Source organism: Verruconis gallopava (assembly GCF_000836295.1).
Source record: "Verruconis gallopava strain CBS 43764 unplaced genomic scaffold supercont1.63, whole genome shotgun sequence".
NCBI classification, from domain to species: Eukaryota; Fungi; Ascomycota; class Dothideomycetes; order Venturiales; family Sympoventuriaceae; genus Verruconis; species Verruconis gallopava.
The window spans coordinates 41994-69419 of NW_015622199.1; the positions used below are offsets into that span (position 1 = coordinate 41994).

Consider the following 27426-nt stretch of genomic DNA (forward strand, 5'->3'; position numbering starts at 1 on the left):
CAAGTCGTCGACCTCCAGCGATTTTCCTCTGTTGCCTGGCAGACCCAAAGAAAATACCAGCCCTTTCACGCCCGGAATCTCTGTCGCAATGCCTGAGGTAACCATTCCCATGTTTTCATGATGCTCTAATACCTGTGGCTGTTCTGATGTTCTGCGCTCTAGATTGCGGAGGTCACTCGTGTCCTACATTTTCTCAAAAAGCACGCCGTTGGCCGCACCATCTCCTCGGTCGCGGCCGAGCATGATGACATCGTGTACGGAAAGGTGGGCTGTAGTGCAGATGCGTTCAAGAAGGCAATGACGGGAAAGAAGATCCTGGATGCTCGCCAGCAAGGGAAATACTTCTGGCTGGTCATGGACTCTCCGCCACACCCGGTCATGCATTTCGGCATGACCGGCTGGCTGAAGTTCTCCAACGACGACTCGAGCTTCTACAAGCCCACAAAAGACGAGGACAAGGTCTGGCCGCCCAAGTTTCGCAAGTTCGTGCTGAGCGTCAAGGGCAATGACGGCGAGGAGGACAGGGAAGTAGCCTTTGTAGATGCTCGGCGGCTCGGCAGAATACGACTTGTAGACTGCGAGGCGGATCAGATAAGAAAGATGAGCCCGCTGAAGGAGAATGGGCCAGACCCGGTCATCGACAAGGACATACTCACGCAGGATTGGCTTAAGAAGAAACTGCGCAGCAAGAAGGTGCCCGTTAAAGCGCTGCTGCTGGATCAGGCCAACATATCAGGCGTAGGAAATTGGGTGGGGTACGTGAAGTCAAAACAATCAGAAAGTTGATGGTTTGACACGCATCTGCTGACGCTGAGAATGGCAGCGACGAGGTGCTCTACCAAGCGCGTATTCACCCTGAGCAATACAGCAACACGTTGAGCGACTCGCAAGTCAAAGACCTCCACACCGCTCTCATTGACGTGTGCACTACCGCATGCGACCTCCTGGCAGACGCAGACAAATTCCCCAAAACGTGGTTGGTGAAACACCGCGCAAAAGGCAAGAAAGGCGCGGGTGTGCTGCCTAATGGAGACAAGATCATACATCTCACCGTCGGTGGACGCACATCTGCTGTCGTGCCCAGCGTGCAGAAGAAGACGGGCCCCGTGGCTGGCGATGCTGACGAGCAAGACGAGCAAGACGAAGAAGATGAGAAGCCAGCGAAGAAGGCGAAAAGGGACAAGGAGCCTACAAACGGTGTGGAGAACGACTCGCTGAAGAAGAGGAAAGCCACTGCAGATGCCGTTAAGGAAGAGCAAAACGCACCGAAGAAAGCAAAGGAAGCAAAGGAAGCAGCGACACCAACAACGGGACGCAGGCGCTCAGGTCGAGGTGCCAAATGATTGATCATCTCCTTTGTTCATTTCGTCATGTGGACTCCGTCAGATGTGCCCATGTCTTTTGCTGCTCTTGGAGTGCACAGAAGGTCTATTTTTCTTTATTTTTTGTTCTCTAAATAAAAGGGCATGATTCATCTCTACCATAGCCTGAAGTAGAGTTATGATGTGTATGCAGAGAGTAAGTGCTGATCCCTAGAATATGGGGTATACAATTAAGATCACATGATTTTGTTTGAAGGGAAGCTTTATTGCAACCTCCCCGAAGCTTCCTAGCTAACATGAATACACCTAGGGGAAAGAATCTGTGTTGGGGCCAGTGATCAACAACTGACGATTTGATAGGGCTGGATGTGTCGTCATCTCGGCGAAGGGCTGGCGAAAGATGCGGGAGTTCCAGGACTCACCCTCCTTGCTGGAGGACCAGCCTCCGGTTCCTACGTCCGCTGTTAGCACCTGCGTAGCCGCCGGCTGGGCTCGTTGGACGGTGCCAGCTCAACAGGACAGACTTACCTCCGAAGCTTTCCTCTTACCCAACCCGTGCGTTGCCGGCACGGTGCCTGACCAGACAGCCGCTGTCGGCGTGTTGCTGCTCGTGAAGGGGGCCTGCTGTTGCCGTGCATTCTGCTGTTGCTGGCTCGCCGCAAGCGGCCGTATTGCGGGCGAGCCGACAATGTTTTTGTCGCCGGTGATGTTCACGCCGCAGTTGACGTGGATGTTAAAGCTGCGGGTCATGTGAATCTTCTGGTTGACGGTGGCCAGCAACGCGGTTGCGATTCGCGTGACGTCCGGGGGCGGAAGAGCGATTATATTGCCACAGCCCTGGATCGTTGTTGGAACGTGGACGTTGAACGTCGTCGTCGGTGACGATTCTTCGTCCTCATCTTCGTCAACATTTCCGAAGACGGTGTGGATGGGCGGCGTATATGGCGGCGGGTCGGGCAAACCTTGTAGGGGACTTCTGGTCGCCGATGGACTTGTAGCCGCCGGCGGATGAGTGGCTGTCCTCGTCGTCGTGTTTGACATTTTGAATAAAAGCACTGTGAAAGAGGGCCACGGTCTGGGCCTGCGGATAGCAGATCTTTCAAGAAAGTGAGACGCGGATTCGCGCGATGTGTTTTAACAGATGAGACCAGATGGGGTGAGCACTGCGTTCGTGTGGTGTGAGATTTCTTGCAGCGCTGCCAGCGTTTTGTTAGCACCGACTGGTAGAGACTGGAGAAGCAAACGTTTTTCGATACGTGCTGAATCTGCTTGGAAAATATAAGGCATAGCAACGTGCGTCAAGGAGGAGGGTTGAGAAAGTTGCACACGGATTTTATAGCACGCGAAAAGGTGTCACGACAATGGGAGCGCTCGGCTTATTGTCGTCGTGCTACACAGCTCGTCAAGTGGGATTTGGGCGTGCGCGCGCCCTGCTGTCAGCCCAGGAAGCGCGGGGCTGGCGTCTACTGTCGCATCCCATTGTCACTGGCACGGCTGAATCACGACGTGCGTCGCTGGCAGCGGGTGGAAGCGGGGGATGCGGACGCGCGAGGGGATCATGGAGCAGTTTGTAGCCTCAACAGGCGTTTTCTTCCCAAAGGGCGCAGTCCATGACAATTTCCATGGCGAGTTCGACCGAACGTCGCGCCCCTTCGGCGTTTTCCGTCGCCGCGGAAGCCTTTCCGTTGTGCTCAAGCCACACTGCGTGGCGCCGCTCTCGTGTGCCTGCCTTGCAGCCTTGGCGAGCTTAGCTCCTAGCACACTGAGCAGCCGATCCAGGCCTACGGCAAAGGTCAAGGCCTCAAGTAGAGAGATACAACACGTGCATGTGCAGTTCTGCATTGCGACATCAGAGCCAGCTCGTTCACACGCGCTTTGAACCTGGCCTTCTCTGACATCGTCGCTCACGGCCTTTGGTTCTTTCGACAGCCATGGCTTTCCATCTCGTTCAATTGGGGGTATCCTAGCAGTCGAAACCTTCTATTTCTACATCACGACTTCGTCTTTGACTTCTTTAAACTGAATTTTGTCAGAGACCGCTTGAAAAGGCCGCCGTCGCTCCTTGTCCGCTTGTTCTCCGACGAGGAGTCTTCAAGTTCTGCAGCTGTCCACGCAGGGCTCCCTTTGTCCTTTCCACCCAGGCTGCTCTTCGAATCACTCGCAGACAGAGTGGGCCTCGAGAATTGGGTTCCGCTCGACGACGAAATCTTCAATTCTGACAACGGCGTGTCGAGTTCTGCTGGTAACATAGCGTTGTCGCCAGAGAGCTCCGTCACCGTCTCGCCAGCGTCGAGCTCTGCCGCCGTCGTGTTGGGATCCAGTTCCGGCACTACGCTCGCATCCATCTCAACGGCTGAGCGCGGGCTGCGTAGTCCGTCCGACTTTTTGTCAAATCGATTCATATAGATAATGTCCTGCAGTCCGCCTCGAAGCTTGCCGAAACCAAAACCGACGGAGACCTTCTTAAGCGGAATGAGGCGATCCACCTCGTCGTGCACGTGCTGCTGGAGAAGCACTTCCTTGCCCGAGAATGTCTTCGTCTTGGCTGTCGTGTAGTACACGGCAGCATCCTCAATCTGTTTGATCGACACGTATTTGCCTTGGTATCGAAAGGAGCGCTCCAAGATCAAAATCATGTCGCAGGCGCACTTGAACAGCATACGAGCAGTTGGCGGTGATGCTAAGATGCATCCAATGGCCCCGACGACGATACCGATACCCAGCGTGGGCACCGCTGTGCCGACTGCCGTGAGTGAAACAACGCCGAACTGCGACAACGTCACCTTCATGAAATTCTTCAGATTTCCCATCACAACCCTGGACATGATGTCCTCGATTTCTTCAGGAGCGGCTTTGGGGAAGCCAAAGCATTGGAGGATATGCTCACAGATGATGCGCGAGACCGTTGGGGTGCCTATCATTCCCGAAAAAGGAAGAGGGACCATAGCAGTTCTAATGGCGTGGGTGCCTAAGCGCATACACTCTGTGATGGCGCTATCAATTTTTTGCTCCACGTCCATGACTTGTGCTGCCACGCAGAATAAACGTACGCGTTCGTCGGTGATCAGATCTAAGGTCTGGTTAAGAAGCGCCCGTATACCGTCGTCGTCGTCTGGTATTCAGGTAAGCTCGATGTTCATCACTCTAACTCCCATGATGTAGCTACCTTTGGAAATGCAGCAGTACCCGTCCGCTTTGTAATGCTCGATCTGCGAGAACTGATCTCGAAGCTTCCCAAATTGCTCTTCTGCCAACTTGTCCGCCTCCAGATTGGCACGCTTACTGGCTTCTTTGAAATCGTTGGTGTCCTTCATGTACTCTTCAAGTAGCTGCATTTTTCGAAAGGCAACGAGCTTGTCCTTTTTAGTACCTACGACGAACACAGGCACATGATGAGAAAATTGCGCAATCGTTTGGAAAGTCCTTTTGTCTGCCTCTTCGATACGCGAGACATCTGAATCGACGCAAAACCTCGCCAGAAATCAGTATCAAGGTGTTCGGGACGGAACAGAATCTTGCAACCAACCATATGACGTGCAGCGATTCCGCTGGATCTTTTTGAAATGCACGGTGCCGTAAGAATTTAGCGATAAGATCAAGTTCATGGTCACTACCAGCCTGCCAACCACGTGAATCATGTATCAACAAACCAGGGTGATTCGGACTTTCGAAAGCCTTGTCGATATCGTGAACACCTTGCGAGTAATCGTTCGACTCCTCTGTCATCTCGACGCCGAATACCTTGTTTATCAAAGTTGATTTGCCGACTCCTGTCTTGCCGCAAACCAGAATGCGGAAGGCCTTGACACCACTGGCCTGAAGATGGAGGCCTTCGAGCCATGGCTGCACCCTTCGCTCGTCGTCGAAGCACCGTTCTTGGAAGTCTGCCAACTCCAGCTTCCGAAGCTTGAATAGACCTTGTTCGTACATCTTTGGGTTCCGATCAAGAATTACAAAGAGCGAGGGGTGAATAATTGTCCCCCAAGCGCCATCTGTTGTCCATCCATGCAGCTCCTTCGTCGAATTGTTCCAGATCTTCCGCTGCGAATGGAAGAGCCTGCTGTTCTGGGCCAATCGAACGCTGTGCGACGGGTCCGACTTGGTGTCCGTGTGCAAGCTTTGCAGATCGAACAAAGTTGTTTCGAGGCCGTTTGCATACCGAAGCCGCCACTCAATCTTTTCCTCACCTCCAAGGTTGGGAAGACTGCCTGTAAATTGAGGGAAAGCCAGCTCTAGGACCCTGTCTTTGCTGTCCGGCTGGATGACGAGACCCGAATTTATGCTTTCCAATATCATCCACTGATACGGGTATAGTGAAAGGCCATCGCGCTCTCCGCCGCCTCCCATGTCACGATGTGATCCCATGAACCAGGCTTGTACGAACGAGCGGCCTTTCATCGCTTCTGCGGACGGCAGGCTTAGGACCTCTGGAGCCAGCCCCGTCTCGTTAAATGCTAGAGCATGGCGGATATTCTGGATCGAGCCTACGAAAGAAATATCGTATTGATGCTTTTCCAGTGAAGGCCTAACGGTGTCGAACAAGCCCACAAAACGTATTACCGGTGCTGCGTTAGAAAGTTCACGTATCTGGGTGAGCAGCCGATTGCCGTTAAGACTGTCATCGCGTGAATGTGCGTTCTCAAGATCCAACGCGTACTGGTAAACGGTCGCAAAGGTGCTCATTGACTTTGGAACACCCATGAAATGAAGCAGCGCAGCTACGGCACGCACTATGTATGCCCCGCGCCCAAATCCGTAGAAGAATATTTCATCATCAGGACTCTCGAGCTTTTCACAGATATCTCTGGTGATATCCTTGATCTGCTGATCAATAGAGCCAACGGATCGGGTCTTGAATTTGCCAAAGCGACCGTCACCAACAGCTTGGTAGTAACGGATGATCTGATTAAAGCCTCCCCTAAGTGTGCCTTGGTGTGTACCGGATGCGATTATGCTTTTCAATTTGAACACATTGCTTGAACTGCCCAGGCCCGCTGTGAATCCTCACTCGTAAGCGCCATGCATTTCGCGGCCTTCTCTGTTCAAAGACAGAGCTGAAATTGAACTCACAAAGCTTGCCATTCTCGTCATATTCTGCGCCATCAACACAAATAATCAGCCTATTCAACGGTTTATCGGTCATTGTTCCCTCAACAAAATTGCGAAACACCTTGCTGCTTTTTAGGCACCAACATTGGCTACGTTCCGAGTTACCTGTAATATCTAAATCATTATCAAGAGGTTGACCACCGGCGGATCAAGAAGAGGAGAAAAATTGAGAGGAGTATTGCTTGAGAAAAACCGCTCGTGATTTTAGAGAAGCAGAAATCGAGAGGTTTGCTGCCTCAGAGGGTTGCGAAAGCGCTTTCGGAACGGGCTGCTTACCAGTTACTTAACTCCGTGCGCCGATCATTGTTGCTTACGGAGGATGCGCGAATGCTGTTCAGCAGCAAGAAGGAAGTGGCGCCAACACGCAAGCCGCAAATTTGGGAGGCTGTTCTGCGACCTTGCAATACCGATGTACAGTGTTTCGCGCGACCTTACCAAGGGACGTTTCATAATAGCCAACAGCGACTAGCGGCTTTTGTTGCACAGCCTGATAGATAAAGTGGGTCGGGATAGGGATACGGACAATACGAGGATCCCATCAGATTTAGTCCATTTTGGTGGCTCCGTCTATGCATTGTGCGTATAGCAATTACGCACGCACACACTCTGAAAGGCTCTCTTCTGTTGATTAGAGAGATCGACACGGTATTTTGAGGGTTGTGTCCAATGGTCGGGATTAATCATTGCGCCGGTTATGAAACAAGGCTGACAGGGGTCTAAAGTGCGTCTACGGTGTGCAGCTCGCTATAAGGTGGATAATCGAAAAGTCATGTTTGCGAAGAGATTTTCCGCAAGGATCGTTGACCAGTGCCTCTAAATTTGCACGGAAGTTTTGTCAAGCGCTATCAAAACAATGCGGTCGGTGTTGAGCTGGGAAAAAGTAGGCGTCCCTGAGATCATGCCATCCATACAAGCTTATTCACGCAGGTCATAAGCTCGTTGACAGAATATTTGCCATTTTCCGAAGGCCTTCCTCTATCTTTGAAAAGGAAGATCTTTCTGCAGCAGCGTTATGGATCCGATCAGTTCAGCCCTGATTTACAGACCGAGCGTCTCGATACGTCTCCGAATGGTCCCAACGAGCTTCAAGCACATATAATCGCCTTCCTCTGGCCTACACTCCATTCCTGACCTTGCATAATGTACTTGCAGCTCCGCTGCTGCAGCGCTCTTATGCCATTCACGTTGTCGATGTTCCAATCGCTGAACTAGGCCGAGCACGCTTATTGTGTCACTATTTTGTTGCTGGAGTTGGCTGGACCGGTGCGCACTAGCTCTGGCACTACCTAACACATCTGTGCTGATAACCTTTCGCGACAGCATCTTGTATTCACTTGGGGCGAGATCGATGTTGACACCCATGGGACAATCGGCAGTACCTGTGTGTAAATGCCACCGTTCCGGATTTGAGTCGCCCATCCGATACATCATACTTCTGCCCTCTTCTTCCGCGGATTTCACTTCAGCGTCAATACTAGTTAAAATCTTACGATAACAATCCGTGATTGTCGTTAGTACCGTAGATAGCGTCATAAGGTTCTGCATTGCAGAGGTGGGTTCGAGCGGACAGATGAGGCACTTGAGTACGGAGTTTGCAGTTTGGAGGCTCAATTTAAGCTTATGAACTGAGTAGGGGAAGCTCCAGTCCTTTGTGGCGGCGAGTTCTGAGAGCGTCATGTACATGTTATGCAGGCAGAGGCAGGTGCCCGGCGTTGAGCTGAATTGCACCATTGTCGAGGCCGATGTGGTAAAGGACGAAGAAGATGCTTCCGGGCTACGATTTGAGGCCACACTTGCATCTGGAATGTGAGCGCGAAATTCTTGGTCCGGCTGATCTGTGCCGACATTCTGCAACAGAGGATCAAGCCAGGATAAGGACGCTTCCTGATGAGGTTTAAAAAAGTCGAGAGGAATGGATGATGCCATACTCAAAGGCATTCCCGTCCCAGGAAGGCCAGAGATTAGCTCGGGTGTGAGGGAATTGAAGTCATAAGTCAATTCTCCGCTGGTATCATTAAAGTTGATCCCGTTCGCAGCATTTGCGTCGGCACTGGTAACAGTCGTATCGTTTTCTTCTCTGGGTCGTTTTCTGGGCCGACCCATCTTTTTGCGGAGAGAATAGACACACAAAAGCCGTTCAGTTTGACATCTTTGACAGCTGGGAGCGTCCCCGGAGCACTTCAACTTCCTGGCGCCTGGCGACAGGATTAACGATTAGCTGCTGGGGTTTCATTTCTTTAGAGACTATTCCAGCAAATGGAGAGGGACATACGGCACTCATCGCACGCTGCGTGCTTTTTTGGCTCAGCCTGCTGGTCTTCTGGCATAGCAGCGAGACTGGAAGGCTTCTTTCACTCGAGGGGAGAGGGAGGATCGGAAGGGAATTAGACTTCTATGTCAAAAAAGCACGAAAAAGCAGGCGAAGTTGAGTGAGAAGATGCAGTGAGCAACGTCGATTATATGAAGACCGCTGGAAGTCAATTCAGGTAGAGTTAACGGACGAAGACACTGCAAATGTCCTGCTTACCTAATCCTTTCCTAAACGAGATTGACATGCTAAGAAACACCCTAGTTGGAGGTGTCTCTCCCTACCGCGTCTTTGCTTCTGATTGGCCACACAGTGGCTGCCTGAAGCAATAGGGTGGCTGGCCCAAGCTCTTTCGGACTTGCAGCAGGGAGCGACGGGTGTAGGAACAGTTACGCCAGCCTCTTCCAGGTACCCACATCGTACGAGCGCAACATCACCAAACTTTGCCAGCTTCGTTCTCTATCACGCGTGGTCGCGCCCTACCAACTCGATCAGCCTTTCTCCACGTTCGGACCGGACGCAATGCTTCAGTGTCGTGCGGTCGCACGTGCTGCGGCACTGATACGTGGACGAGGTCCAGCAGCAAGTACGCATGGCGACGTAGCCCGCGTCACACGAGCAATTCCGCACCTTGCGGCATCACTCCATCCACGATCGCGCCTTCTGGGCCTGGCTGTCCAGTCAAGTCGCCTGTTTGCCACGACGCGTTCGACCAGAGCTAAGAAGGCAAAGTCGACGTCATCGCGAGTGGCTGGCTCGAAGAAGGCACCTGCAGCAAACAAAAAGAAGGCGGCACCCAAGAAGAAGGCAAAGAAGCCGGCACCCAGGAAGAGGAAGGTGCTAAGTGAGAAGGCCAAGGCAGCTGCGGAGAAGAAGAAGGCGCTGCTGGCATTTAAGGAATTGAAGGCAGCCGCGCTGGTGGAGCCCAAAGGGAAGCCTGACAGCGCGTGGACCGTGTATGTGTCGGAAAAGCTTCAGGGGAAGACGGGCAACGTGAGAGAGGGCATCAAGGCCGTTGCCGCCGAATTCAAAAATCTCTCCGCGTCGGAGAGGGAGGTATGTGACCGAGCGAGCGCGCAGGCGACGCGACGCTAACCCGTATCGCCATCAGCACTACAACCACGTCGCCAACCAGAACAAGGAAGCGAACCAAAAGGCTTACTCCACCTGGGTCAACTCTCACACGCCTCTCCAGATCATGAGCGCCAATGCCGCCCGTCAGTCTCTCAAGCGCAAGATCGCCCAGAACAAGGCGCCAAAGGTAGCGGCACGATTCCTGTCCCCTATCAAGGACGACCGCCAGGTGAAACGTCCACAGTCTGCGTTCTTCAAATTCAATCTTGCAAGGAGGGAGAGCGGTGACTTCCAGGGCATCGCGCTGGGCGACGCCGCCAAGCTCATCACCAAGGAGTGGAAAGAATTGAGCAGCTCCGAGAAGAAGGTGTGTATTTGTACCCGTTTTCACTCATCCTGGTCTCTTTTTCTTTCCTTTATCCGACCGTTTAGGATATCGATATTCGAAAGCTGACGCATACTGTTTAACGTAGAAATACGAGGATCTCTACTTAGCCGATAAGGAGCGTTACTTGCGCGAATACGAGCGTACATATGGCAAACCACCTCCCTCAGTTGCTCAGGAAGCTTCTTAAACGAATTGAGGCAGCAAGGCGCCAGGCTCCCACTCCTTCAGCTGAAACAGAAACACTGGTTACTTTATCTGGACGGTCTAATGGCATTTAGACATGCATGAGACCGCTAAGCTGATTAGACGGGATATGACCCCGTCTGGCGTGTGATGCGTATATAAATCGGCGCTAGCTCAACATTATCATTTTTGCTTTCTGTAGGTACAAACTTTCGGGGGTTTTCCACACGTAGGCATGTTTACCTTCGGGTGCTGAGTGTGAAGGAAAGACGGACCAGTGTGTACGAAAATGCGATTTCTCAAGGGTTTCGTCCTGTGTGAATATACTATACCCAAACTTTGACTCTCATGTAGCAAGGAAGACAAAGTTGGCGCTTCATTGTGGTCATTCTGAATGTTCTCGTGGAGCTACTAGTTGCCTCTAAGAATTGGTGTGTTTCTACCTCTTACCCATGCTCCAGTGCAATGACTCTAGCTAGAGCAGCTTAGCGCTTGCGTTTGTTCTGGTCCTCTACACAGATGAAAATTGCCAAAAAAAAAGCAATCTTTCGAGATGTACATTCGCATCTGGTCGCACATATTGGATTAAGTGAGAGTCACGAACAGGTGCCCTCCTGTTGCATATCCCCTCCGCAAAGGATTTGCAAAAGGGCAGACCTGATCCAATTAAACTCTGTCCCATCACCGGCATATTAGCAAAGGCAGACATAGTGGCGCGGGTGACCGCACAAGTACGGTTCTTCCAGGGAACGTGACTGCTGCTCCGCCCCGATGCTTCGGCTGCTCCCACTCAGTATCTGGCTGCAGAGTCGGAGAATGATTGATTTTCACTCTATTTCGACACGCTTTAGGATCTTGTGGCCAGCACGAATGGGCTAGCGGTTCAGGGACTGCAATGATTCCTCTTCGCTTCCCATTGCCTGGCACCAATGGCTCATTTCTGGACTTGAAAGCCTGGGTCCTGGACAATGCGTTCCCATCATGCTCTGTACACGGCTGGTGCTAGAGCTTGAACCGCAATGGCAGCGCGTCATTGATCCCTTGCACAGGCAGCAATTTGGTTTATTGTGGGAGGCGCAATTGAAGACAGTTTGACCGCGAGGTCACTGGCGTCAGACGTCCGGACAGATATACAGAGCCTTGAATTCATGCTTCCTAATAGCCTAACAGGCCGTGTTGACCGCGGGCCGGCGCTTAGGTTGCAGAGAAAGGAGTATCCGCAGCCTCTCTGGCACGCTGCCTTAGATCCAGCTTCGCCCAAGCCACCTGAGTCTGTGGCCGGGCAGAGATGGCCTTAGGAAGCGAAAAGTGTGTCCCACTTTGAGAATTTCCCACTGATCGCGAAGAGGTGAAGAAGGTGGATCCGCCGTCAGCGATCGGTATTCTAGACGTCGGAGTTCAAAAGAACTGCCTCTTGTCCGGGGGTGTTGCCGGATATCTTGTACCCGGGGGCCCCAGACGAAATATCCATCTTGAGCCCCGCGTAGTGCGCCGCTGTGGAGACGAAATGCGGTTGTGCATTCTACGTTGTGTCCGTCGGCTTGGAGAAGACCTCGAGATGCTGAGGCGCAGGGAATGTGTGCGCAATGCGACGTGTCGGCCGGCACACAAGACGAGCGTACCGAGCAAAGACGCAGCAGGCTCAGGATGGAAAAGCTAGACGAGGCTTTTTCCCGCCCTCCGCGCGGTGCTTTTTGGCGTCGAGAGGTTGCACGGCATGTTTTGAGCGTGCTATAAGGCTCGCGGCACGATGACTGCACGACGATTGGCGTGCTGAGCGCGCTTGCAGGCAGCTCAGCCTCGTGTTGGGCCTTGCGCTATCTTTGGTCTCGCCTGGCCACAGCATCTCAGAAAAATCTGCGCCGCTTGCACGAAGAGAGACCACAACGTATGCATCCATCGGCTGGATTCTTCCAAAGGATGGTGATCTTGGTCGTTGAGGGCAATGCCGACCTTCTCGGTCATCCGTGTACGTGCTAAACTCGCAGTGCTAAGCATGGCCTGTCCGCCTGGGCTTATATTGTACGAGCGCAGGCGCTGGCGGCGGCAGATGGCCGTTCTACATTTAATACTCGTGACGAAGTGCATGTCAATGAAGGCGAACATATCTGATCTCTTTCCTTCGGAAGGTTGATCGGTTGGTTATTCCTGTTGTCCCGCCAATTCTTAGTCGGCAAATATTGGCCGTACAAAGCACAAAACAACATCGCCGACCCCCTTTAGTTTCGCCCTTTGCGGACTAAATCTCACACCTTGACGGCAAGCACGCAGAGGAGACTCTCTTCCAGCCTCGGTTTCAATTATCTCCTGCCATAACAGCGTGTGCCCAAGACATCTTCAATGACTATCCCGACCTCATCTCCTCTCTCACCCAGCTCAAATTCTACTTCGCCATTCACAAGGCCTCACAACTGGAGAGACGCTATGTTGATGACTTCCTACGCCTCATCGACAGCACTTGCGGATGTTCAGCCCAGCGAGGATGCATCTCTCAGTGTTTTTTCAGACCAACCAACAGATACATTCCGTCCTGCGGGCATCGCTATTGGGATTGCTGCCCTTGCTCTCGTCATCATCTGTTTTTGTATCTTCGTCGTGGTAGTGGTTGCAAAATGTCAAAGGGAACAGCACCGGCGACTGCAAATCACGAAGATGACTGCCGCACGACGTGAGCAAATCTTCCCATTTCTAACTACGCTCGGCTCTTCGTGCTGACCTTGACTGCAGGCGCACATAGGCAACGATTGTTTCCTCTCTCATTGCCAACACTACGATCACAACCTGCCGTGGAAAGCCTTACGGACAGCCAAGAACACATTCTCGCCATGCCAACCCATGACGCATCGAATTCAAGAGCCATGGAACAGGAGCTCGACCGTTCCGACGCAAGGATGGTCTGTCAAGGCATGGCCGATCCCGTCCTGCCCAGTTTAGATATTGATCTTGAAGCGCTGAGGATGCCGCTCCCACCGCCACCGTCGTACCAAGAAATCAGCGCGGATGGTCCCGTGAGAAGCGTCAGCGAGAGCTCATGGATCACGGAGGGAAATGTGTTGGAAGAAACCCAGCCACAGAGGCCGAGATATGGAGGGAGGAGAAATTTCAGAATGAAGACATCTGCTGCTAGGCGCGCAGGTACAGCCATACCGGCCACGAGGAGGCTATAGACGCGGATAGGCGCTGATCAAGAACGTTCGGCAGCTTTGCGTGTCGCGTTTCGTAGGTTGAGTCGAGCTGAGAGAGAGAGAGAGGACAGCGTAAATGAATTTGATCAACAGGCAATGGGCGTGCGCCGTGACATCCGCCTCTCACAAATCATCAGCAAGGGCGTAGAGCAGGAAACAAGGCCACAACGGCCACTGGAGGCACTTGTTTCCACTTTGGAAGGGGAAGTGTACATACGACTATATCCTCGATATGCCGCGTTGTTCGCTGGGCACATCGCTACCCCAGACGCGCATGGCCGAATAATCTTCTTCCTTTCCCGTAAAGAGTGTCTTGCCTTCTTCACATTTCATCGAACCGTGTTTTCTTCCAGTAATACCTTGGTCCAGTCAAACTGCGACCACTTCTTCCTGAAGCCATCAATCCGTCGATCTTGCCGGTGCCATCTGCCTTGCTTCTTGATCGTGCTCGGATCAACGTCGAGCATGCCCCCTAGGACTTCCCTCGCAAACAAATCGCCCTTTGGCCATCGCTTCTCATCCTCAACAACGTGTCCCAGCCCGCCGTCGATGGTGAACCAGACGTGAAAATAAGGCACGTCCTTGACGAGCGAGCGACGGAAGGCGAGCTTGCCAAGCCCATCCTGAGACTTCTTGAGCGTATCAATGAGCTTCTTATGCTGTGACCACTCTTCATCGGCCTGCAAGATCGCCTCTCGAAAGTACGCGGGCGCATGCTCCGCCATGCCCACGGGTAGCGGCACAGCTTCGAGCGTGGCATGTCTCTTACGGTGCGGCGCGGCAGCGTTCTCGTAGAATATGACGCCGAGACCTAGAGCATGGTACATCCTCGTCAGAGACTTCATGAAATTGCGCAGCTCCTCCCACTCGTCGTCGTCGCACTCCAGCAGATTGACGTGGTGCTGGATAGGCACGATGGTGGCTCCGTACTTGGCGATCTCAGGCTCGGTAGGGAGCGTCATGTACACGCGTGTGGCGAGGGAGACGATGGGCGCAACCGGCGGCTCGTCTCTGTCCTCATGGTGACACAGCGGGCATGTGTCAAGGATGCGGTTCATCTTTTGGAAATCCGCAATGGCGATGTTGCGCAGGTTGATCTCTGACTTGGCGACTGCCTTTGCCAACTTGGACGCGTTGTCATCCATGTAGTCCAGGTCGTTGTCAAACTTTGCGTCCTTGGCTATCCGCTCGGCCAACACCAAGCCCCCGTTCTGCGTTTTGGTTCGCCGCTCTTGACGGATCATGTCCTCGATGCTCATATCCTCGTTTTCTTCAACAAGACCACGCTCCCTGCCGCGCTTGTTGTCGATGGGCTTTACTTCTCCCGCACGGCCACCGGCGAGCATGCGGTTTTCCATGGCGCTAAGGACAACGACGTCGGGCTCCGGTCGGTTTGCTGAAGCCGCCATCGCAGCCTCGTATTCTGCCTCAAGGGCTGCAGCACTCGGATCTTTCTTCATCTTAGCCTTCATCACTTGCGCGCGCAGCTTGTTCAACGCAGTCGCATCCAAGACCTTGGTCGCCGAAGTTTCTTTCGGTTCCGTTCCTTGCGGGAATGAGCCCCCTGCCTCCGCACTAACTGATGTATTTCGCTGGGACGGTGTGCTCTTGCTCAACTTGCGTTCCTCGAATAGTTCCCCGCTGGGTTTGACTTTGCCCACATATCCTTCGCCGTACAGTTTCCTCCTTTCCAGCTCGATCTCTTCTTCCCTTGCTTCGTCAAATTCTCGCAAACTGCCATATCGTTCCAGTGCAACCTCTTCAACCGCTCGCCCCGATTCCTTGGCAGTGTCGTAGACAGCCTTCAGCTTCGTCATTCGCCACTGTGAGCCCGTGTCTCCGAATTCGTAGTCAACCTCTTCGCGACCTTTTTTCGAAGAGAGATTTGACTCGGCATCTTCATCATCTTGCGAATCTTTCAGGAAATGATTCAGTTCATTCTTGTGCATCTTCAGTCTGAACTCCGCCTCTGATGCCGCGACCTTCCTGGGTGGTGCCTCCTTCTTTCTTTGCCGATATTCTACCTCTATCGCGGACGGGGCTTGCATCCAATCATCTCGCTTAAGGTCCTTGCTTGTTGCTGAGGCGAGCATGTCATCTAGGTCGTCATCGTTTGGTGGAGGCGCATAGCTTTCCTTCTCAGCCCATACGTCTTCGCTGCCCTCTTCCTCCTCGTCGGAGGACGTCCGCTTAATGTAGTTCTTACGCTTGCGAGATGCGGCATCTTCGTCTGACTCAGGGTCTTCCTCATAGTCCCGCCTTGAGCGTTTATGCTTGCGACGTGAGCTGTCATGGTCGTCCCGATCTCGTCTACTTGACGAAGAGAAGTGGTCATGGTGTCTGTGGCGATGCCTACTGCTACGATGCTACATCACGAGAGTTAGCAGTCAATTGAGGAGGTTGTTGAATCGTCCATCTGGGGCTCTCGAGAACTGAACTGGATTGATAGATACCTTTGAATCGGAATGTCGATGCTTACGCTCTCTGCTGCGACTCCGATCTCGTTTCCTGTTGCTGCTGCTGCTGCCGTGTGCAGCAGCGTTTGCCTGTTCAGCGGCAAGCTGACGCTCGAACTCCTCAAGGCCCATGATATGTTGAACCTGTTGTGTTTTGGCGCAGCAGGCAAAAGGCGCAGCATGAAGTCACCGCTCGCCAAATATTTCGATGCTCGCTGCGGTCTTGCGCTCCCAGTCCAGCTTTTGCGGCCGCAGCAGGGGTCAGTGGAAGCGAATCCACTTCCGGCGCCAGCGCCAAAGCCAACGCCAACGCCAGCGCGTCTCCCCCCGAACTTTCGTGACCTTGTCGTGATGGTTTAAGAGTGTCGCATCATCCACCTAATCCGTCTTCTTCGCTCTCAGATCGCTGCCAACCCCCGGGCGCATGCGGCGCTTTGATATAGCATGAGGGTGCCGCGTACGACGACGGCTACTTCAACATGCATCTGGTGAAGCCGCTGTGGCTCACCCACGGTGGTATGTCCGCTCTCACGCTAGGAATCGTAGATACACTGGAGACGATGTCGACGACGAAGACGAGCTAACGTATTTTATTTTGCGCAATAGGAGAACTACGCGACCACGAAGTGTACAGCTGCCACGTATCTCCCGATGGCACGCGACTCGTCACCGCAGCAGGAGGTGTGTTGCGACGTTGATATTGTTAAGGCCTATGCGGCAGCAGCTTGGGAACTGATCAAGTGCAGATGCACACGTACGCATATGGTCGACAGACGCTATTCTCAATTCGCACGATCCGAAATACACGAAACCAAAGCAGCTCGCTGCAATAAGCACTCATTCGGGCACAATACACACTGTTCGCTTCTCCGGAAACAACAAGTACCTCGCCTCCGGCGCCGACGACAAGATTGTCTGCATCTACGTGCTGGATCCTAATCCTCCTGCCCATGCGCATACTTTCGGTACGGCACCACACATGATCATTGTTTGTCGTGACGACACAAGAGTGCTGATACTGGGACTTGATCACTGCAGGCTCAAACGAACCTCCGCCCGTAGAAAATTGGCGTGTGTTCCGCCGTCTCATCGGTCACGATAATGACGTTCAAGACCTTGGTTGGTCTGCCGACTCTTCCATCCTCGTTACCGTCGGCCTCGACTCCAAGGTCGTCATCTGGTCGGGCCACTCATTCGAGAAGCTCAAAACTCTCTCACAGCATCAATCCCACGTTAAAGGCATCACCTTTGACCCAGCCAACAAATATTTCGCCACCGCTTCCGACGATCGCACTATAAAGATTTTCCGGTTCACGTCCCCACCCCCGAATGCGACCCAACACGATCAGGTGAACAACTTTGTGCTGGAGACGACAGTGTCGGCGCCGTTTGCGAATTCTCCACTCACGACGTATTTTCGGCGCTGCTCGTGGAGTCCCGACGGGAATCACATTGCAGCAGCGAATGCGGTCAATGGTCGAGTCAGTTCCGTAGCAATCATTGCGCGCGGCAATTGGGACAGCGATATCAATCTCATAGGACACGAGGGCCCCGTCGAAGTATGCGCATTCTCGCCTAGACTGTTCTATAGGGAGCCAATTACTGCGGGCCATCATGATGGGCAGGGTCACTCACTGCTGCCGTCGGTGACGGTTATTGCGTGCGCAGGGCAGGACAAGACGCTGAGTGTGTGGAACACATCATACGCAAGGCCGTTTGTAATCACACAAGAACTGTCCACGAAGCCCATTTCAGATCTTGCGTGGCATCCGGACGGGGAGACGCTATTTCTCTGTAGTCTGGATGGCCGCATCATGGCCGTTAAATTCGAGACTGGAGAACTGGGTTATCCGGCTCCGTTGTCGGAAAATGACAAGAGCTTGAATAGATACGGAGCGGGACGGAAGGCTGGTGTCGTAGAAGGTATCGATGCTCTGCTCTTAGAGGAGAAAAGTAAAGAAGGGGAGCAGAAAGCAGTACAGGGCCGAATGGGCGAATTAATGGGCGATGGGGCATTGGAGCCTACCTCTGCAACTCCCGCAGTCAATGGAAACTCCGAAGCAGCGAAGACAAACGGCGTATCAACAGCAGCTTCGACGAACACAAATGGAGCAAACGCGCAGACTAATGGCCAAGCTACTTCGCAAAACACGCCGCAACAACCACCGCAGGAGACCAAAATCACGCAACTCAAGCAGAGAGTTGAGATTGTAAATGGCAAAAAAAGACTAAAGCCTATACTGATCTCTTCGGCAGGCGGAGAGTCGTCTCTGCCCCAAACACAACTCATGGCTGGAAGCGCAGCACGTGGAAGTGCGCCTTCAGATGCCCCCCAAACGATCTTAGATCTGTCGAAACCGTACGACGGTTTACCAGAGGGTGGTCTGAAAGCTCTCCTCATAGGCAACAAACGCAAATATGCAGAGATTGAGGGAGAGGACGACAAAAGGACAGAGAAGCGTCTCCAGGCCATCGCACAGACTGGAGCGACGCCTATTGTTCTAAACGGAACGGATGGACTTATACCACCCCATCTAGGCCAGAAGCCTGAGGGGGGTGTTCCAGAAGCACTGAGGCCCGCAATTGTGAACCAAGCATTGACTGTGAGTCAGGTAAGGCTTGCTGTACCAGTCCTGCGGAGTGTCATTGTACGTTCTCTTGGAACGCCGGTAGAGAAGCAGGATGGGAAAGAAGAGAAAGTAGACGATGCGCTCATGCTTGAGGCGCGGAATGCGTCTGGCCCATCGAGGACCGGCCGACCTCAAGACCGAGACCCTACGAGAATAAACTGTACTCGACGTGGGCAATCGCTCTGGCAGGATTACATCCCTAAGCCCGTCTTGCTCCTAACCGGGAATTCGAATTTTTGGGCTGCAGCGTGCGAGGAAGGCAGTCTGTACGTATGGACGCCAGCAGGGAGGAGATTACTCAACGCGCTGGTTGTGGAAGCTCAACCCGTCATCATAGACTGCCGTGGTTGGTGGTTGATGTGTATAACGGCGGTGGGCACATGTCACATATGGAACATCCAGACACTTTCCTCGCCACACCCTCCCGTCTCACTCGCAACGGTGTTAGACGTTGCCGCGTACGCGCAAGGACCGCACGTGACAGGCGCTCCCGGAATTGTCTTCGCTCGACTCAACTCCCAAGGTAGGATTGTGATCGCGATGAGCAACGGCGATGGCTACACGTACTCTCCCAACATGTATGTGTGGCAACGGCTGAGTGAGGCGTGGTGGGCCGTCGGCAGTCAGTACTGGAACACAGCCGACACCAGCGTGACGAATTTGCAGGGCCAACAATCCAAGGGCCAGGACAAACCATTCGGCGACGACACAGTCAATCCAGAGAACCTGTCTGCTGGCATCATACCACTCCTCGAGCGAAACACAACAACACATGTTCTTCTCCGTGGCAGAGCATACTATCTTCAGCGTCTTATCAAAGCTCTGCTGGCCGCGGAAGGCTTTGAGGGCTTCGAGGCGAATGTCTCGCTTGGCCATTTGGAGAACCGCCTTGCGGCTGCGATGGCGCTCGGTGCTCGAGATGAGTTCAGGATCTATCTACTCATGTACGCGAAGCGACTGGGCGCGGAAGGCTTGAAGAACAAGGCGCAGGAGCTGCTGAGGATGCTGCTGGGGGATGTCTTTGGTGGCGAAAGCGGAGGGAAAAAGATTGATCCCGAAGCAGACGAAGAGGTGCCGAGAGGGTGGTATACGAAAGAGGAGGAGCTGGTTGGGTGGAAGAGGAAAGATCTGGTCAAGGAGGTTGTGCTGGTTCTTGGTATGCTCTCCCCCCTTTTCTTCTTCTTCTTCTTCTTCTTCTTCTTCTTCTTCTTCTTCTTCTTCTTCTCTCCCCTCTTTCTCGCCAAAAGTCATGATGGAGAAATAGCCATGGATTTCTGACCGCGTATCCAGGCAAAAATCGCGACCTCCACCGCCTGACGGTGCCCTACGCGCGACTCTTGGGGGTTATTACGGAGTTGGGCGCGGACGTGACGGCAACGAGCGATGCTATGGACATGTAAGACTTACTATTCAAGGAAAACTATAGGCCCTGGCGTTTTTGTTTTTTCGATAGCCTTCCAGCTGTACGGGGCGCGACGGGACGGCTTTTATTTTGAAGGCTATTTGGACTTGCGCATATACATCCCCCCCTTAAGCATCGTACCGAAATGGTATCAAGCAGTCAAGTCTTTGCCACGAGGCAGGAGAGCATCTTCTGGGTCCTTTTTAATTGCACATAGTCCTTGTCGAATTCCAAAGAGAGCTCGTCCCTCCCCGCTCCTTTACTACAAAGTAGTGCTGCCCATGACAAAGCGTTATTCCGTCCAATCCATACCGCCATTCCAATCTACCGGACCACGCCGCCGCGCCGCTCCCCCCCAAAAGGCGTTTTTCCTAGCCGGATCGGAATCTAGATTCAGGTTCTCGAAGCTCCCTTTTCCCCCTCCCGCCCTTCAAAAGTCCGGATGAGCTCGGCCGAGCGAAACTGTCGGAATCGCGCCCGAAGACACACAAGTGGGGCAAGGTTGGGTTGGTAAGTTTTCAGCCCACGTGATGGGAAAGAGTAGAGAAGGGAGGAAGAGGGAGGGGGGTATTGGGGCGGCTGGGTAAGGAAATTTCCTTTCGGGACCACCAATACGCGCGGTGTGTGCAGGTACGATGACAAGGGGGAAAAAAAAAGAAACCCCCACACGATCAAGGACGGACGATCGGTGGCGTTCGACAACAGGTTTGCGGGATCCGGACCATTCAAAAGGTGGGCTCTTTTTTTCTTTTTGGCGGACCCCCACGCTACTTACCCGGTCCAAGAACGACGACGACGAGGAGGGCCGGAAACTTTTCCCAAACGCCACCACTACTGCCGCTTTTTGCGGCGAAGCCTTTTCGTCATTATTTAAGACGGTGCTATTATTGCTAGAGGCGGACCCGCTCCTGTGGGGACGTTTCCAGCAGCGGGCGCAGAGTGCCAAACCGGCAAAAGCGGGGCCAAAGTACTGGACGGATGAGGGCCGCTGCCTTTGCGGTGGGCATGAATCGTTGTATCCAGGAGCTCTCGCATCCGAACAGGACTTCAATGAGAACAATCTCTTGTTTGGAGGGCTTTTGCAAGATTCCAGCAAAAGGTGTCCTCGATCGGCTAGGCGTCTCCTCCATAAACCGAGTTCAGTCTACAGCTTGCTGCCATTGAGGGGTGGGGCAAAAGAAGAATGGATCGGCCGTAGTCGATGTGTAACATTAAGGAAACTTTGAGCCATGGTTTCGCGGCAGCGGCATATCCCATGCGCAATTCATGCGTGGTTGGAAAAAATATGCCCTTTGTTGGGGACAGTCACGGGGCGGTGATGTCGGAGCGACGGTCCCTGGGCCTGCTATTCGTCGACATGAAAACTAGAAAAAATGGTTGACCGCAACTCCCATGTTGCCATTGGGCCATTCTGATTTGTTCCTAAAGCAACTGCCATATTTCAGTCTTGACCTTGTATCCAATCGGTTGCTCGTCCCATAGGCTGTCCCATATTCTCTCCTTCATGGCCCTGTTCCTACCCTCCCACGATTCTTTTTTTGTTGGCTGAGCAAGAGTCCGAAACTGACCCTGTGGCGCTTTTGTACGGGGAATAACATCCGAGCGCGCAGAGGGAATGGTTTGGGCCAGTTTTTGAGTCAGCCCTGAGAGCCTCAGCCTGATGACCAAGGCGAACATCGCTCTATGATGCACACCGTCGTTTCAAGCTAAGTGGCCTCATGTTACAAATAATACCACAAATCTCTTATGCACCGAGCACTGTTTACGCGGATGTTTCGAATGATAACGGCGTGAGACGTCCAGTGTTCCCTTAGAAGACCAGGACGCAACGAGCGCGAGACGACGGAGAGACCCTTTTCTTTTTATTCTCTTGGATTTCAAGAACGAGGATGTTCTCACCGAATACCGTGGGAGCATGTTACACAAGGTGGCATGTGCTTAGCAATAGTAACCATGGGCGTGTTGCATCCGCAAACAGGAAATAGCTTGGAACTAGAAGAGTACTCCCCTACATTGCGCAAGAATGACGAAAGACGTCTCTGCACCACAAAGAGAAAGTGAATCGAGGGGGCCAAGATGATCCGGTTCCCGACGCACTCGAATGCTGAACTGGATCACCTCCGCGCCGACGCTATTATTCAAGAAAGTGGGCTCGCTTGGCAGGCAAGGCAAAAGGACTCTAGCGAATGGCCCCAGCAGGCTGGACAGCGCCTGAGGTTCGTGTTGTTTCTTTACTGGCGCCAACCTCGCAATAACGCAACTTAGTGGGGGGGCCAGCTCAACAATGTGCAAGAACTTTTGAAGAAAAAAAAAAACCGTTAAAGAAAAAGAGAGAGATGTGCGTGTGCATGTAAGTGTGCGAGTGTGTGCGTGCGCACCACCCATGGTGGTGGCGGTGGTTGGACACAAAAAAAAAAAAAACGCGGAGAATCCCAGATGTAGGCGGACGCAGGTCGGATCGTACCCCATGGCGAGAAATGACGCACATGTGTGCGCATTCATGCAAGCGCAGCCTGGATCAACGAAGCTGAGCGTTCCCTGTCCTGTCGTCAAGGTGGAAGTGCAGCACGAACATGTACTTGTGACCTGTTACGTGGCCGTTCAAGAAGGCCGTAAAACCTCGGCCAAATGGAAAATCCGGCCTCGATTCGTGACGCACGAAAAGAAAAAAGAATAATAAAGAAACTCCTGGGGCAAAGGCATGCCTTGTGGCGAAGCTTCGGAAGGGTACTCCTCCGCTGGCAAGGTCGATAAGAGGCTCGTTTGAGGGTAGATATTTTTTCCCCTCTTCTGACGGAAATGTTAGAAGGCCTGTGTAACGTGAGCAGTTCGTGCAGGCATGAACGACGTTGGGGTTTTTTGTTTTGAACAAAAAGTAACGGCTGGTTGGTGTGGGGAATCCCTGCCCTCCCCTCGATCCCGTGAGACGACAGAAGAAGCAGCGTGACAAGCCTACAGGGACATAGATGAGCGGCTGCGCGAGGAGACCGGGAGGATCTGGCTGCGGGAGGCAGAGCAGTGACGATAAGACCAGCGACTGGTGGTTGAACTGGTACATGCAGAGGAGTTCAGCACCTGACCCCAAAAGACTGCCTCCCCCCCTACAAGATGATGGGGACTCTGATAGCTCCGAGAATGTCATTCCGGTTTTTGCTTGTGGGACAGGCTTTTCCATCAGGCCTCGAGACCTCATGTGCATTGACTAAAGCCCAATCGGTCCAAGACGGGCCAGTACGTCATGCAGGAGGGGAAAAAAAAAAAGAATGCGTCAGCATCAATTTCGACATCACTTGACGCATGTGCAGAAGTTGCCCAACCTCCTGGAAGACAAGTGCCGCTACGGTTCTGTTACTTTGAATCTTTGACGAGGTCGCCGCGCCAAGGTATGTTTGGGCGAGGTCGAAAGTCGATGCGGCCTGAGGCACAGGGCTGCAGCAGGTGTCCTGCCTGCGTCCAATTGGAATCGATTCCCCGGTGGACGGGTGTTTGCAGCACGGCATTGAAGAGTTCGGGGGGGTTACAAACTCAGGAATAGGCGAGGGGCGGTGTGCCTAGAGGGACTCGTATGCAGGTTGGGTGGATAAGGCGTCAGAGGTTAAGGATGGATGTGACCTGTGTGTGTTGGGTTCGTGCGTGATGACGACGTCGGTACTTTTGGTTTTTGCGAATAGAGAGGTGCATGAGAAAGCGGGCACCGCCATGCTGCAAAAGTTGACAGTGGGTGCTTTGTTGGTTTCAACTATGGTACAGAAAGCAAGTCAGGTGCACCGGTACGCCGCAACGCGGTTCTTGACTCGCAAGGCTGCCGGCGCGGCTGTGCACCTCCTTTTCAAAATCGTTCATCCGGAGATGTTGAGCACATCGTGCGCGCAGTCCTTGCATAGACCCGACTAAAACGGCGTGCAAAATTGCCACATGTCTTGCGCGACGTTGCGCAACCCTGGACGGCGTGAAAGATATCGGCCTTGGCTTATCGCTCTCACTAACTCACACAGGCACGCACACGCTTACTTACTCGCTCACTCAAGCGGGAGTGAGCTCGGATTGTTGAGGGGGCGGAGGTGTCAGTCCCTCGGGGGCCTGTCGGTAAAGCACAATCTCGGACTGTTTGAAGTATCGGCGGGCATCTTCCGCGCGTGGGATGGTTAGCAAAATGTCGCTCCCCACACCAAGCTTGATAAGGCGCTGGAAAGCAGTGACGGGACCCAGGGATGCCGCCAGGCATCCAGATCTGGACCGTTGGGAAAGAACTCACCTTCGTCTATCAGAACCAGGCTCAGGTAATAGCGGGTTGAGAAGCGTTTATTGACTTCTCGAAATGTTGGCGTGAGGTCGAAGCCGCCCAGGAACAGCCGAATCGGGATAGTCTCGCCTAGGTTCGACGTTAACTCATCGGACCACACCGCAAGTCTGATAATGACCGAGTAATCCTACCTCGCGAGGGCGAACCGTCCATGATCTATCGAAATTTTTCCTTCGTTAGCCAATGGAGCGCATTTGCGCGGATTTAAAAACGAAACAAGGCGGGCACTTTACCTCGAAGCGAACCAGCGTCTCACTCTCGTTGTACTGGTTTGGTGGCGCCCCCGTCGTCTCTCGACGGATGATGGACAGCTCCATGTGCTTGATCTTTAGGCGCACGAGTAGGAAGTAGATCCTGCCGACGATGACGTCCTTGAGATGGTATTTGGACTTTGAGTACTCGAACTCGATGTGCAGGCAGTCCTCGATGCCGACGTCCATCTTGATGGAGGCGTTTGTCTCCGGCGGTATGCGATAGCTGTAGACCCAGATGTCCTTCTCTCTGACCACGTCGGCCATGCGGCGCGACACCGTCACACGGATGAAGTACCGCAGACGCACGTTGATGCCGTTATACGACTCGTACTGCTTTTCCACGTTCTTGAAGTTGAAGGGGAAGGTCTGCGGATGCTGGAGCTCGCCGGGAGCAGCCAGCTCCTGGCCCAGCGACAGGAACTCATAATGGTTGCCGCGGTCGAAGAACATCTCTGGGCGTTCCAACAGTCAACATATGCACAGCGCACAAAACGTGGTCCAGGCATCCGCCCGACTAGGTGTCGCATACCGATGGTGCCAATGAACTGCACTTTGATGCCTGTGTGTTCTAAACGCTTGCCATCCTTCGGCCGGACCGTGACTGCGCCCTTGACGGACTCGCCATCCATGTATAGGGGAACCTTCTCTCTGCGGTTCTTGTCCTGCCGAACATCCACCATGGCCCTGTCATCGCCATCTTCCAGCACAATGTCGATGTCGACCGGCGTCGAAAAGAAGTACGACATTGCACAAGACTAAGGGAGGGTGAAACAAGGGCGAAAGGATCGAATCGGGACTCGCAATGACCGTAAGCTCGTGTGCTGTGTCTGCGCGGATGCTTCGAACTGCTGGGCCCAAGCCGTTTGGAGGGCGCACGCACGCATCGCCTCATGCACAGTGACGGGGAGCGCTTGATGCCAAGCGGGACTGACACGAGCTGCCTTGCAGCCGTGCAGCCTCAGGCCGCTCAGGTCCGGGGACGGGCCAGCCCCATGCGCGTGCAGTCGAGCGAGCGTCAAATGAGCAAACGTGGATTGAGAATGGTCGGCTGTGAGGGTGCGTATGTGCGTCCGTATGTAGGGAATGAATGCGTGCGTGCGTGTATGTGTGCGGGCGAGTGTGTTTGTGCTGGCAGGATGGTGACATGCAGCCCGCGTACTGTGCCAGCGGCTGCTTCGGTGGTCCAGTCGCGTCCCGAAGCTGCTGAAGTCCCATACTTCGTACAGAGGAGAGAAACACACGCACACGCTTCTGCTCTCGTGTCTCCGCGGCTTCTGCGAGACCAGATGTGTCCCGTCCCCCCTCTCCCTATGTTTCGCGCGTCTATCGTCCTCGCCTTGGGTGTACGCGCGCTGCGTCTTCACGGTCTTAGCGTTTGCGTGCTCCAGCCTTTTTGCCTTGCTCACTGCTTCAGTTCCCCCTTCGTCTCACGGGCACACCACCCGTGTCCGCCTCTGCCCACGCTGCCCACTTCTGCCGTCGCCGATGGCTTCACGAGGAAATTCCCGCAAAAGTCGCCATTATCCGAGAGATCGTCGCAGGAAAGCAGTCACGGGCTCGCCAGCACGTTTGCTGGTATCCTTGCTCGATGATGCCGGCTTACTACAAGGCACGAGTGCATACGACGTCCTGCAATGCCGCACAATCCCCACTCAGACGGTCTGCCACTCGTAACAGGCAGAAGTGCCGCATCAAGCAACGCATTTGCTGTAACTTAACATGCGAAGGTCCTGCGTAGGCATCTGGCTGCTAGCCCCCGCTGGTCCTCTCCAGAATGGCTCAGCAAAGATCCTCCCCTCCCCTCCCACCCCCTGGACACCATTTCGCATTGCGCACTCCAGCATCGATCAATGGCCAGGCCCCGCCGTGCACTGTTGGTGATGCCGACGCACCTGACGAGCCTTTCCGTCACCAAGGAAAACTTTGTTGCCTTGTTTGCTTTCGACTACGGAAAGCGGAGACCCAATTGCACGAGGGCGATTGCCGCGATCCTGTGCCACCATGCCGTTCTGGTTATCAATCTCGTCCCAGCACCAACGATTCGTTTGGATGAATTCAGGGTGAGCTCCGCTACGCCTTGCCCATCCTGGCTGACGTTCATTGTTTAGAAAGAAAAAAAGAAAAAAAAAAAATAGAAACACGCTGAAGCGTTCGTTGCTTTCGAAAGCGGCCCCACGAGGCTCATTTGGATGGAGCCCGCGGACGAATCCTGCTTGTGAAAACACGGTCAGCTGGCCTCGTGCCTCGCACGTACTGTCGGCCCTTTTTCTTTCTTTCATTCTTTCTTGATTCCCCTTTTTGGTCGGAAACAGTACAGGCGAGAGCGAGGGGAGGGGCCCTCAAATCACACGAGCCCGCCGGATCGGATTTTCTCTGCATCACCAAACGTTTTCCCCCTTAGGCATATGCAGCGCTGTTGGGCCCAAAGGCTCTGCCAGTTGCGGGGAAAAATCAAAGTCGCAGGGCCAGCAAGTCAAGCCACGATTGCAGCTGACACTCGGCAGTGCAGGGGGCATGGGCTGCGAGAAAGACCGGTGCTGCTCTGGCGGTTCAGACGAAGGACATGCATCTGGGAAGAAGAAGAAACACAGTCGTTCTCCGGACGGTTGTCACTTGTCAGAGCGAACTAACCCCCACGTTGCGCCAAAGTGATCCCCGGCGCATCCCATGCACGACCGCATGCGAGTGTTTCCCGCTAGGCCTGATAAATTTTACGCTTTCTTGATCCGCCCGTCGAGGCGTGACAACTCCCGATTGACGGGCCCCTTCTCGACCATAACCCTGCTGTGACATCAGTTGTGCCTGACCACCC

General features: G+C 53.5%; 9 protein-coding genes across 12 annotated transcripts; 4 read left to right on the forward strand and 5 right to left on the reverse strand.

Moving 5' to 3' along the window:
* The first annotated feature begins 12 nt into the window (after positions 1-12).
* PV09_09350 (formamidopyrimidine-DNA glycosylase) lies at positions 13-1593 on the forward strand. Its single transcript, XM_016363395.1, has 3 exons — positions 13-97; positions 163-755; positions 824-1593. Exons 1-3 carry the CDS (start codon positions 89-91, stop codon positions 1341-1343), a joined length of 1122 nt encoding a protein of 373 aa, XP_016208774.1. The 5' UTR covers positions 13-88; the 3' UTR covers positions 1344-1593.
* On the reverse strand, positions 1244-2963 carry PV09_09351 (uncharacterized protein). The gene is made up of 2 exons (XM_016363396.1): positions 1851-2963; positions 1244-1774 (listed from the first exon to the last, which is right to left on the reverse strand). The coding sequence occupies exons 1-2, from the start codon at positions 2361-2363 to the stop codon at positions 1697-1699; spliced, it is 591 nt and encodes a 196-aa protein (XP_016208775.1). The 5' UTR covers positions 2364-2963; the 3' UTR covers positions 1244-1696.
* Positions 2964-2966: 3 nt separating this feature from the next.
* Positions 2967-6862, reverse strand: PV09_09352. 2 transcript variants are annotated; one of them, XM_016363397.1, is made up of 5 exons: positions 6708-6862; positions 6393-6536; positions 4849-6316; positions 4489-4793; positions 2967-4434 (listed from the first exon to the last, which is right to left on the reverse strand). In XM_016363397.1, exons 2-5 carry the CDS (start codon positions 6463-6465, stop codon positions 3314-3316), a joined length of 2967 nt encoding a protein of 988 aa, XP_016208776.1. In that variant the 5' UTR covers positions 6466-6536; positions 6708-6862; the 3' UTR covers positions 2967-3313. The 2 variants fall into 2 exon arrangements, with proteins under 2 accessions (XP_016208776.1, XP_016208777.1); XM_016363398.1 differs by lacking the exon at positions 6708-6862 and having other exon boundaries at positions 6393-6624.
* A 336-nt stretch (positions 6863-7198) lies between these two features.
* PV09_09353 lies at positions 7199-8913 on the reverse strand. Of its 2 annotated transcripts, none has more exons than XM_016363399.1 (2): positions 8704-8913; positions 7199-8626 (listed from the first exon to the last, which is right to left on the reverse strand). In XM_016363399.1, the coding sequence occupies exons 1-2, from the start codon at positions 8756-8758 to the stop codon at positions 7470-7472; spliced, it is 1212 nt and encodes a 403-aa protein (XP_016208778.1). In that variant the 5' UTR covers positions 8759-8913; the 3' UTR covers positions 7199-7469. The 2 variants fall into 2 exon arrangements, with proteins under 2 accessions (XP_016208778.1, XP_016208779.1); XM_016363400.1 differs by having other exon boundaries at positions 7199-8652.
* A 230-nt stretch (positions 8914-9143) lies between these two features.
* On the forward strand, positions 9144-10978 carry PV09_09354 (uncharacterized protein). The gene is made up of 3 exons (XM_016363401.1): positions 9144-9795; positions 9851-10180; positions 10287-10978. Exons 1-3 carry the CDS (start codon positions 9262-9264, stop codon positions 10386-10388), a joined length of 966 nt encoding a protein of 321 aa, XP_016208780.1. The 5' UTR covers positions 9144-9261; the 3' UTR covers positions 10389-10978.
* Positions 10979-12261: 1283 nt separating this feature from the next.
* Positions 12262-13860, forward strand: PV09_09355 (uncharacterized protein). The gene is made up of 2 exons (XM_016363402.1): positions 12262-13052; positions 13112-13860. Exons 1-2 carry the CDS (start codon positions 12725-12727, stop codon positions 13549-13551), a joined length of 768 nt encoding a protein of 255 aa, XP_016208781.1. The 5' UTR covers positions 12262-12724; the 3' UTR covers positions 13552-13860.
* Positions 12510-16217, reverse strand: PV09_09356. 2 transcript variants are annotated; one of them, XM_016363404.1, is made up of 3 exons: positions 16023-16217; positions 13787-15935; positions 12510-13691 (listed from the first exon to the last, which is right to left on the reverse strand). In XM_016363404.1, the coding sequence occupies exons 1-2, from the start codon at positions 16155-16157 to the stop codon at positions 13899-13901; spliced, it is 2172 nt and encodes a 723-aa protein (XP_016208783.1). In that variant the 5' UTR covers positions 16158-16217; the 3' UTR covers positions 12510-13691; positions 13787-13898. The 2 variants fall into 2 exon arrangements, with proteins under 2 accessions (XP_016208783.1, XP_016208782.1); XM_016363403.1 differs by having other exon boundaries at positions 12510-15935.
* A 153-nt stretch (positions 16218-16370) lies between these two features.
* PV09_09357 (uncharacterized protein) lies at positions 16371-20308 on the forward strand. Its single transcript, XM_016363405.1, has 5 exons — positions 16371-16541; positions 16632-16706; positions 16772-16990; positions 17064-19811; positions 19946-20308. Exons 1-5 carry the CDS (start codon positions 16505-16507, stop codon positions 20053-20055), a joined length of 3189 nt encoding a protein of 1062 aa, XP_016208784.1. The 5' UTR covers positions 16371-16504; the 3' UTR covers positions 20056-20308.
* Positions 20309-23732: 3424 nt separating this feature from the next.
* On the reverse strand, positions 23733-25552 carry PV09_09358 (uncharacterized protein). The gene is made up of 5 exons (XM_016363406.1): positions 25144-25552; positions 24594-25066; positions 24492-24516; positions 24313-24429; positions 23733-24184 (listed from the first exon to the last, which is right to left on the reverse strand). The coding sequence occupies exons 1-5, from the start codon at positions 25358-25360 to the stop codon at positions 24081-24083; spliced, it is 936 nt and encodes a 311-aa protein (XP_016208785.1). The 5' UTR covers positions 25361-25552; the 3' UTR covers positions 23733-24080.
* Positions 25553-27426: the final 1874 nt, after the last annotated feature.